An 11,221-nucleotide genomic window follows, 5' to 3' on the forward strand; every position below is an offset into this window, starting at 1 on the left:
CTGAGTGAACTGCAACTAGTAATTCCAAATATATTTCCAGCCTGGCCATTCGCAGAAGAAAGGAAAATACAAAAATAATTCTGTAATTCTGGCAGCCACGTCGCTCCATGAAGGTTGTGGATTGATCCCTTAAGGACAGTATTTAATTAGAAATAATAAGTAGAGCTTTTTTTAAACTGACATTCTAAATGTCATATAATTATAGATTTGTTTACAAGTAAATATTCTGTTATCTTCCATTTGCATTCATGCTGACAGTTCTTTTGCAAGTTATCTGCCAAAAGAGAAAGGGGATTCATAAGTGGGGGATTCATCGCTTGTGTTGGAAGAAAGGCAAGATTTCATCTGTTTTCCTGTGGATGCACAGTAAATTTAAGAGCTTTCCAGCTGCCTTTAGTTTTCATGCTCATCTTTCTTAAGAGCAACAGAGAGAAGTGATGACGCACCATCCCTCCCTCACCACTGGGCTCTGTAAGTCACATAAAACAATGAGCAAATCTTTGGGCTCTGCTTTGATCCCTCATTTATACAGCAAAGTAATAATCAATGACTAGTCTGATCTAAAGACTCCCCAGTGTACCAGAGCTATGTGAGATTGAGAATTGATATCTTTGGATGAATTTCTGTGGTCCTTCTCACTGTCTTGCAGAATGGGTGCTGCCTTGCAGCCTGGTTCCTGCTTTGATTTTCTGATACTTATTAGTGTCCTATGCGTATCAGCTTTCTACTCTCATCCCTCCATACCTGAGCACAAGCAAGAAAAAAGAAGAAAAAAAAAAAAAAAAGACCATCAAATGCAAGTATTTCAGGCTTACTATAAAATTCTCATTTAAAATAAGGAGCTATAGGTTAGGTATTCCCTGCACACTGCTTAGCTGTGATTTCAGGGCATGATTAATTTCTCAGTGCAAATCATCAGGCAGACACCCGCAGGGGTTCCTTACTGGTGGTTAAAGCAGAAGATTGAAACAGGAGCACTCATTCATAGATGAGATCGTAATTTTACTACAGAGATACACCTGCAAATTTTTCTCCGGCTCGGGAACATTACAGCCACCATTTGGATTTATGTATGGTTCTCTAGCATACTTTCAGATGCTGAAGTCTGCATATCAGGATCTCCAGGAAAACGCCATATGCATCCAGAAAACCCATTTGTAAATGAGAAGAGTGCATGGAAATGCAATGCTTTTCTCGCAAAACTTCACCGCCAGCGCTTCGCCGTCCCCTCCCTCCCAGCAGCAGCCTCACGCTGAAACACTCGCAGCCGGTGCAAACTGATAAACCTTGGCGGTAATAGGCGCCATCGCTCTGTAAGACCGGAGGGACAGCTAGCGGGGGTGGCCGCCCCAGTCCTTAGCTGGCGCCCGGCCCTCGGGGGTTTTCCCTCTCGCTCTCGGGTCGCGACCCGCTCCCGGCCCGCGCTGCGCCCGCCGCCGCCGCCAGGTGGCGCCACACGCCCGCTTATGGCGCTGCGGGCGCAGGGCTGGGAGTGGGACCGCCCCAGGGCAGCGCTGCTGTCCTAATGGTGAGCTGAGCGCTGGGCTCTGTTCCGCGCAGGGGCGGCGGAGAGTTCGGGCCTTCGAGTGCTCCCGACAGCGGGTCCATTTAAGTGTTTTGTACTATTGTTATCTGCATTAAACCCTGAATTCCAAGCAGCTTCCAGCTCGCGATGCTGCGCGGCTGTCCGTAGGCATCTACTCCCATCCGGCACGTTCGTTCAGCCCGACGGGTGCAGGTATAGATATCGAGGGGTCTGTCCCACCTCTGGCTGCAGCCGGCGGCGGGAGGAGCCCCGCGGTGCTGCGGAGGGTGTCGGAGACTAAATCCCTGCCGGGTGCTTGCGTGTGTGTGAGAGAGAGGAGGGAAGGAGGGGAGGAGGGAGAACGTCGGGTGGCGGTGGCGGCCGGAGGGGGGAGATTGGGGGGGGATTATTGGCAATGGGCGGGAGACAAAGAGGCGACTCCTGTTTCCTTTTCTTTCTGCCAGCGCAATCTCGGCTCATTTTCTTTAAGCAGTACCAGGTCCCGGACGAGCTCCTCAGCCAGCTATCCTCTCCAGCCATGGACCTCCCAGGTAAGAGGCCGCTCCCTTCCCCGCCTGCCGCTCCCTTTGCGAAACACCACTTTAAACATTAGCGACGCGGTGTGAGGCGAGCGGCAGAGATGCCTGGGGAGGGCGGGGTGGGGGGGATCTGAGACCTCAGTGATTTCTCCGCTGAGCGGAGAAAACTGAGCTGCAACTTCCAGGGGAGGCGCCGGCTGAAGAGGTTTCGCCTCTTGCGGTGCGTTCTGCATGCCGGGGTTGGGAGCTGGGTGCCCGAGCCTCCCGCCAGAGTTGTGGAAGCCACTGGGGTCCGTGGTAACGCGGACAGCCCGGGATGGGGACGAAGTGTCGGGAAGTACGTGGAGCACTCGAGGGCAGGAGGAGGGCGGCGGCTCGCAGAGCGCGGCCGGGCAGCACTACGAGTGAGGGATGGAAGGCACAGAGGGAGCACTGGGAGCCCGAGGGGACACAGAGCGGGGTTGGGAGGGTCCCCCGGCTGCGGACCTGCTGGGGGACGGGGAAAGGAAGGAGAAGAGGCGGCGGCGCGGTCTCCCCCGGACCTGTTGTGCCTCTGCCGGCTGTAGGGCGGGGCGGGGGTACTGCCGGGCTGCACGGTGCGGGGCTGCGCGGTGCCCGGCTCCCCGCCGTCGCCTCACCGCCGCCCTTACCCCACCAGGCTGCGCGCCGCCCGCCCTCTGAGGAAGCTCCTTCACCCCGCGCGGAGGAGCAGGAGGAGGAGGAGAAGGGAGGAAGGCGCGGCCCCGCCGCCGCCCAGCCGCCGTCCCGCCGAGCGCTGGCCGCGGGGAGCCGCGGCAGCAGCAGGCGCGCAGCCCCCTCCGCCTCCCCGCGCCCGCCCGGCGGCGGAGAGCCCGAGAGGCGGCGGTCCGGCGCGGGGCATGGGGCGGCGGAGGCGGGGGGCGCTGCCCGAGGCGGCGGGCGGCTGCTGCTGCTGCCTGGCGGCGGCGCTGCCGCTACTGCTGCTGCTGCTGCCCGCCGGGTGCCCGGTGCGGGCGCAGAACGACACGGAGCCCATCGTCCTGGAGGGGAAGTGCCTGGTGGTGTGCGACTCCAGCCCTTCGGCCGACGGCGCCATCACCTCCTCCCTGGGGATCTCCGTGCGCTCGGGCAGCGCCAAGGTGGCCTTCTCGGCCACCCGCAGCACCAACCACGAGCCCTCCGAGATGAGCAACCGCACTATGACCATCTACTTCGACCAGGTCAGCCGCCGCCGCCTGCTTCTTTCGTGCTGATCCCGCGCCGGCATCCCCTCGCCCCACGCTTACGCCTTGCATCTTCCCTCTCACTCCCTATCCACCATCCGCTAATAACCACCCCACGGTTCAACACCTCAGAAAGAGTTCGGGATGTCCTTTGGGGCGGCTGCGGGGCTTTCTGGGTTGGTGGCGGTCCCGTGGCTGGCGGAGTACTCTAATGTGCCACCTGGTGCCAAGACACCCCTGACGATCGTCCCAGGGCAGGTGGGACGGGAACGCGTCTTTCGCGGAAGATGGCCATCTACAGGGCAAAGGGAGGACGGAGATTTACGGGCGGGGAGTCGCCGCATCTGCCGGTGCCGAGCGCATATGGCAGCGTTACGGTACCGCCGGGAGGAGGGCAGGCTGAAGGGGCTCCCCGCGCTACCGAGCCGTGTCCCTGCGGGCGGGGAGCGGGGCTGCCCCGTACGGCACACCCCAGATTCTTCATGCAGCATCCCGAGCTGCTGCCCTTCTCTGCCCCGCCGTTCCGTTTGGATTTTGCCATTAAATTCAGTTCTTAAATTTTTTTCTGATTTTTTTTTTTTTTTTTTTGATCATTATTATTTCTCCTGACTTCTGAAGCAGTATTGCAGAGTCATCCAAAATGCACACACGCACTGTTTTCCCTACTTTTTAACCTTTCTGTCCGCTTGTCTTTCACCTGTGTACCTTTTCTCCTTGATGAGTTCACAGCACTATTCCTTGTGTGCAAAATTTCCTAAAATCGGATCAGCAGAGAAGGAAAAAAAGAGCTTTCTCTGTGTATATAGCACACTGTAGATACTTTACCCCGCAGTGCTTAGCTGGGGGTTTGAAAGCGTTCCTCTTTCTGTTCTCACAATAACGGGTTGATGTCCCCTCTCCCGCTGCTTGGAAACAATAGGGTTTGGCCCCTCGCGGTGCTATGCAGGGCTACTTTTTTTTTAATTATTATTTTTTCTTTATATTTTTCTCCCTCAAAGCTGAGTGCAGCTGTGCAGGAAGCGGTGACTGCAGTGGGGCCAGGCGTGCAGAGTGTGGCTGAGCTGCCGCCACGGGGCTCACCCCACGGGAGCGTCTACCACGGGATCGTGGTGGTTTTTTTGTTGTTATTTATTTATTTATTTATTTTTCTATTCCAACCTCTGCCTGAGGGCTCATCTTTTCTTTTCTTTTCTTTTCTTTTCTTTTCTTTTCTTTTCTTTTCTTTTCTTTTCTTTTCTTTTCTTTTCTTTTCTTTTCTTTTCTTTTCTTTTCTTTTCTTTTCTTTTCTTTTCTTTTCTTTTCTTTTCTTTTCTTTTCTTTTCTTTTCTTTTCTTTTCCTTTCCTTTCCTTTCCTTTCCTTTCCTTTCCTTTCCTTTCCTTTCCTTTCCTTTCCTTTCCTTTCCTTTCCTTTCCTTTCCTTTCCTTTCCTTTCCTTTCCTTTCCTTTCCTTTCCTTTCCTTTCCTTTCCTTTCCTTTCCTTTCCTTTCCTTTCCTTTCTTTCCTTTCCTTTCCTTTCCTTTCCTTTCCTTTCCTTTCCTTTCCTTTCCTTTCCTTTCCTTTCCTTTCCTTTCCTTTCCTTTCCTTTCCTTTCCTTTCCTTTCCTTTCCTTTCCTTTCCTTTTTTTATAATATATATATATGAATTTTTTGTTTTTGATTAAAAGTCATTTTAAAAAAAAAATGGGAAATTCAGATTGTTGCTGAGGAAGAGGAATGGACTCACCCCAGTACCCAGGGTAATTGCAAAGGGCATGGAAAGGCACGAGGCAGATGGATGTTCAGACAGATATTCCCGTGCTGAGGGTCCTCTCTTCTCCTCTCTTCATGAGCAATATCACAGTCTGATTTCTGTTGTATACGCTTTTAAACATGAGGGCAGATCTGGTTTCTGAGCATAGGCTAAAAGATCTGTATTTGCTTTGTGAACTGCGAAGTTCCAGGTGCATTAATTTCTCCTCGCCTCCCTGCCACTGCCACCTCCTACCACCTTTGCCTCACTGGCAGCGTGGTGTGGACATTTGTGCTTCATCTGATGTGCTTTGGAGCTCATCACTGCGTAACTAAATCATTTATGAACCGCATCGCTTCTTTAATGCCTCTGTAACTTGACTCCTTTCCTCTGCAGCGCACTTTTAATTGTGCCGCAAATGCCATTCCAAGTAGGCTTTATATTGCTCATGGAGCTCATGTCGTGTTATCGCTTGCACTTTGTTAAGACAAGGTCTGATTTCTTTCTCTCTTCTCTCTGTCTCTTTCCCTTTTTTTTTTTTTTTTTTTTTTTTTTTTTTCCCTTTGTTTACTTTCCAGGTATTAGTTAATATTGGCAACCATTTTGATCTTGCTTCCAGTATATTTGTAGCGCCAAGGAAAGGGATATATAGTTTCAGTTTCCACGTGGTCAAGGTCTATAACAGACAAACCATCCAGGTGAGTTGTGATCTAGCTGTCTTGGTGCTTTTTCAAATACTCATCTCTACTTCCTCCCTCCCCTCCCCACTTCCCACCCCCATTTATAAACCCAGCAGATAAAGAATAAGGCAGTGGATTATTTTAGATAAAAGGTTCTGCATGCATGACAAAAGTCATGCATTGCCTTCGCTTAGCTCATCTCTAACCTGTGTCAAAGTTTAATGGAGTGCACAGAGCAAGGAAATCACTGAGGCTATTGACAAAACTCAGATTCTCTTTCTTTGCACTTTCTAGGTAAGTTTAATGCAAAACGGCTACCCAGTGATTTCAGCTTTTGCAGGGGATCAGGACGTCACCAGAGAAGCAGCCAGCAACGGGGTCTTGCTCCTCATGGAAAGAGAAGACAAAGTGCATCTCAAACTGGAAAGGGGTAACCTCATGGGCGGGTGGAAATATTCAACCTTTTCTGGCTTCTTAGTCTTTCCACTATAAAAGAAGGCCAAATAGGAGACAGATTGATGAGCTGGTACAAGAATTCAGTTAACAACACCCTGAACTTGGCAGCACACGACAATATTTCCAGTCACCCCGTCAGACTGTCACAGTAGAAGAATGATGACCTTCTAAACTCCAACATTTGCTTTGAATATTGACAATTCCTCGGGAACCTGCGCCTCTAATTAGTTTTAGACGACAGTGATCTTTAGGAGAAATGAAATTATCAACCTGAGCAATTTGTACCTGTGATTGTAAAGTCAATTTTGGATTTTATTGGTGGGATCATTGACTTTCTTCTTTTTTATTATTTTTTTTCCTCTTGTTCATTTTTTCCCCTCTTCTTTCTCTTCTTGTTCCAATGAGACAAATTACTCGGACCACGCAATTGCTTTGTCAAAGGCTCATTCCAGAGCCAGAAGAATGAAGTGTTGAGCCCAATGAGATGTTCTTTCCATGCTTTATTTCTTTGTGTTGTATAGCCTTAAGGGAAAAAAAAAAGAAAAAAAAGAAAAAAAGAAAAAAAAAAAAAAAGAATGGCTTCAGTCTCAATTCTGTATTTTTCTGGGGAAGGGGTATTCTGGACATTACTGTGTCAAGAAGTGCTTTATCCAGTGAAGCAAAATTTGCACGATTGGAATCTTATTTGTTTTGTGTTGTTCGTGTTTTTCATCGACTTTTTTTTTCCTGATTTTTATTTGTATGCGCTAAAAATGTAAGCTAGATTGATCAATAAGGCAAACTCAAGCACATATATACCCTGTAGCTCTAAGTAAAGCTAACCAATGAACAATTGTTGTCTACACTTTCCAGCTGATCTTTATAGACCTACTAAAGAGAGAGAAAAAAAGAGAGAGCTACATGATCCTTCAGTTACAATCTGGAAACTAGCAAAGGAACTGACATTTCTGAACGGCCCTGACATTTCTAGAAGCAACAATGGAGGCTCTGAATATCTTAACTGACCATACCCTAAAATATGTCCTTTTTTTGCATTACCAAACATGATTTGGGTGCTTTTAGCTGACATTTACTTCAAGTATTTTTTTTTTACCAAGGCCTGAGTACATATTGTGAGAGCTCGGAGAGATGGCAGAACAAACTCTTTCTTTTCCACATTAAATAAAACCACCTCCTCTTGCCTGTCCATGGCAACTATCTGAGCATCTACCCCTAGCATATTTGGCAGCATTTGGGAGTGGGGCCTCAGGGGATCAGCAAACACATCAGAAACTGTGCGGGTGCCACGTATTTATCAGCCATATGTGTTCTGACCAACACAAATGGCCTCTGAGTTGTGGGGGTGCAATGCCATCAGTACTAGAGGTGAGGAAAAGTTATTACTCCAGTTGACAAGAGGAAAAATACCAGGCCAGCATCAAATAAATACTTTTGCAACATTTTCATCAAATAACTCTTGTCTTCACTTTATGACAGTGTGCTGAGGACATACTTGCATGAGGAGATCCAGGAGGGATGTTTATATTCTTTGATATAATTTTAACTTCATTTATTTAAATATTTCATCTTGTTCTTAAGCTCACAAGAATGGATATGTATAAGAATTTATTTTTTATCAGATTTACTCTTCTGCCACAAACAAATATAATGCAAAGGCATTTGCAGCAAATTGGTAGTAGCTATGTTGTAAATCGGAATTATGGTGGACAAGTCATTTTCATTGTAAATTTATCATTAAAGGGACAAGGTCAATTAAAATCATATATTCTTTAAAAAATCTTATCTGTGTTGCTTGTGATACCTCAAATGGCTAAAACCTAAGCCAATTTTATATTTAACATTTTTGTATGTTTTTGTGATTGGTATTTGCTTTGGCGTTTTGCTAAGCCGTTCGTTGGATGAATGAGTTTCAGGTTTTGTTTTTTACTGAGTTGCATCTTCTGGTTCCTCCTTGTGCATTGGCATGATTGTAATGTTTATAGTTGCAAAATATAACAGGGCTATGTTTAAATACAACAAATAAAACCTAAGTCAGCAACAACCTTTTTCCATCGAAACATGAAAATAATTATGAAAGCTGTTCATAGGTACTGTAAAGCTATTTTTAAATCCAGGTTTTTGTGTTTAAATCTTAAGCATCTTTCTCAAGGAAATATGCACTGATTTTGGTTTGAAGTTCCACGTTTTCAGTTTCTGTTACATTCCCACAGTATTATTTTGAAATTATGCCTAGCATAACCACTTTGATTTTTCCTATATAACTTGGTTCATCTGCCTTGAGTGAGGAAATGTTGTTTTAGTTCTGGCTCTCTCCTGAGCTAAACAATGCCAATTGCAAGGTTTTCTTTGGACACATTCTTAGAAGCCTCTGAGCCACTGAAATCATGGCTGAACTTTCCATCTGAATGAAAGAAAGGTCTCTCATATACCCTTTCCCTCTTTCTTTGTGTGTCTTTTATGCTAAGCTGTGAAGTTGGCACCATTGTATAAATAGTTGTATTAAATTGAAATAGGGCAGTAAATTCTCACTCTACACTAATTACAAACACGGCTTTTTTGGGGGGTGGTTTGTTTGGTTATTTGGAAATCCTTGTTCCCATTCCTCTTTTAACTCATTTTGTACCTGAGTTTGAATAGGTGCACTTTGGTAGATATTTTATTATATATTTAAGGCAGTGTGGAATGCAACAAGAATTATGTGAAGCTGCTTAGAGGAGCCTTCTGGCATATAAAGAATAGGCTCATCTGAAGTAATTTATGAAAGTACATTGATTAGCTATCATTTGGAGCTGGTTCAAAGTTCATGTCGAGGAGCATCGTGACAGTTTCTAAGTGTAAAACATAACACTGTGAAGCAGGCCAGTGGCACAATAACAGCTTTGGTTCCTGCGAGAGTAATAACACAATATTCCTTCCAACAACTTTCAAACTTGCTCATAAATTGCTGTGTAAGTTATTCCTATGAGAACACTGTACATTTGATATCTTCCCTTCCAGGGACTAGCTGCTTCCCTCTCGCTTGTGTGTCTTTGGGAAGCACTGTTTTATTGTTTCTTCAGTGGATACCTGGTAAGGTAGAAACCAAAACCTATTTTAGGAATGATACTCATCATACAGTTTGTTTCTTACCTGTATATCTTCAAATTTTACATCTATAATTTTAATACAACCTTGCAAAAAGCAGTATGCCCTTTCATACTCTCTGAGGCAGTGAGTGTGATGGATATGTATTGTCTCTCATTACTGGTCAGCATCTTGCAAGCTGGATCTGCTTATGTTCATGGGATGAGGAGAGAGACGATGAAACTAGGGAGATGTTTAGCTGCTACATTTTGTTTGTTAGCTGTAACAGTTTTAACTTTGAAGTAGAACATTTTGATTTCTTTGGACCAAATTTTTATCTAGCACAAGCTAAGTAGAAGATGCTTGTTTACAGATGAAGTTTTTAAGAAATAGATGAAAGTGGTTTCATATGTTTGCCATGTGACATTCATTTCTGGAATAGGCAGGGTCACAGGTAGAGTTGCTTAAAAGTAACTATTATAATTAATAGCTTATTTCAATCCATTATAACCTTATGTGTTAACAAGCACTCAAAAATCAGTGTCATCAATACCTTTCATGATTTTCACAGGTAATAACTTGTTAGATCAAAGTCCATTAAATTACATGTAACTATAGAAAAAAAAAAAATCATTTGTTTTTATTTATTATTGAAAGCATTTGAACTCTACATTCTCCTGTTCCAAGACCATGTTTGGTCAGATGAATTACAACCATTTCTAATCATTAAAAAATAATGATTCATTGTAAAATAATCAACTTTTTAATGGATCAGATTCCTTTGTTTGGCTTGTCTTCATCTGTGAGAGTATTCAAGACAGAAATATATGATTATTGGTTACCTTTTAACTCAATCATATTAACTGGTTATAAACTGAGAATTATTATGATACATCATGATTGTAGTTAGACATTGATTAGGTGGCTTGTCAAATGATAGGCAAAGCTTTTGATCAGTTGCTTAGTAGTATCAGCAAAATTGTGCCATAGTGAAATAGATATATTATCTTTTTAATTAAGAGGTTAACCCTACTTGGTTTACTTCTATATAGTCATTTTCTCTCCTAGTAATCTTATGAAAAACATCATTAGGATTAAGCCTAAATGATAGGGCTTTGACTTTTGTTCACTGTCTACCGTTATTCTTACTTTTAAAAAGTCAGTGGTAATAAATGCAAACCCATACTTAACATGAAACACACTTATCAGTTTAAATATATTTCAATACCAGTTATAATCCCAGCAATGTAACTAAAGTCCTACAAATATATTGCAAACTTATACTGCAAATCCATTTTCAAAACATCAATTTTTCCACTCTTATCTGGCATACTCACATAGCTGATCATTTCCTTGTTAGCCATTATCAGTAAAATCCAAAAATCACTAATTGCTTTTGACACTGTCTGAGTGTAATCATGAACTTGCACTTCATATATCAAGTAATGCCTAGAATATTGCATTTCTTCCCAGGTAGTATCTGATGAAGTACTTAGTTAATCCCATCAGCTATACATTTGCAAAATAAAGACCAAGTACCATATATAATGCCTTATAAAGACAATGAGAAACAAATATTAAGTACCATGATGAATTCTGTATTTTTAAAAAATACAGGAATAAAGATGGTGTAAACAAATACTCAAAAACTCAAGAAATATTAAATTTTTAAATTAATGTTTTTCACTGGTACCGAGTGCTTCTCTGAAAGTGATGCCTCCTAGTTTTTTAACTTGGCCCATGACATCAGAGGTGAATGTTGGTGGCACGGCAGAAGAGGTTGAATCTTCACACCAATATTCCATTACATTTTGTTGCCATGTGACAGATGGCAGCAGAGGGGCACTCTTACACAATGGCATCTGACATGGAAGTGCATAAGAAGAAAGGTGTGGAACTGAATCCCTCCATAGAGAAAAAATGGCACCCACTGACACTCATCAATGCCTACTGAGTTTATGGAGACCAAACAGTGGAAGAGAGTGCAGTGACACGGTGGGTGGTCTATTTCTGCAGCGGTGACAGAGA

The 11,221-nt window shown here is 44.4% G+C and overlaps 1 protein-coding gene and 1 long non-coding RNA gene across 2 annotated transcripts; both read left to right on the forward strand.

Moving 5' to 3' along the window:
• The first annotated feature begins 1,521 nt into the window (after positions 1-1,521).
• LOC128091201 (uncharacterized) lies at positions 1,522-2,842 on the forward strand. The gene is made up of 3 exons (XR_008211293.1): positions 1,522-1,738; positions 1,990-2,076; positions 2,723-2,842. It is a non-coding gene; the product is annotated as an uncharacterized LOC128091201 (long non-coding RNA).
• A 100-nt stretch (positions 2,843-2,942) lies between these two features.
• Positions 2,943-8,803, forward strand: CBLN2 (cerebellin 2 precursor). Its single transcript, XM_052704213.1, has 3 exons — positions 2,943-3,263; positions 5,573-5,692; positions 5,969-8,803. Exons 1-3 carry the CDS (start codon positions 2,943-2,945, stop codon positions 6,164-6,166), a joined length of 639 nt encoding a protein of 212 aa, XP_052560173.1. The 3' UTR covers positions 6,167-8,803.
• The last annotated feature ends 2,418 nt before the right edge of the window (positions 8,804-11,221 follow it).

Source organism: Tympanuchus pallidicinctus, unplaced genomic scaffold (assembly GCF_026119805.1).
Source record: "Tympanuchus pallidicinctus isolate F22 unplaced genomic scaffold, pur_lepc_1.0 scaffold5, whole genome shotgun sequence".
Lineage (NCBI taxonomy): Eukaryota > Metazoa > Chordata > Aves > Galliformes > Phasianidae > Tympanuchus > Tympanuchus pallidicinctus.

What these genes read in the sequence shown, in the direction of transcription:
- CBLN2 (XM_052704213.1), top strand. Translation starts at nt 2,943, where the DNA reads ATGGGGCGGCGGAGGCGGGGGGCGCTGCCCGAGGCGGCGGGCGGCTGC. An exon ending in TGACCATCTACTTCGACCAG is followed by an intron (nt 3,264 to 5,572) that starts GTCAGCCGCCGC and finishes TTTACTTTCCAG; the next exon opens with GTATTAGTTAATATTGGCAA. An exon ending in ATAACAGACAAACCATCCAG is followed by an intron (nt 5,693 to 5,968) that starts GTGAGTTGTGAT and finishes TGCACTTTCTAG; the next exon opens with GTAAGTTTAATGCAAAACGG.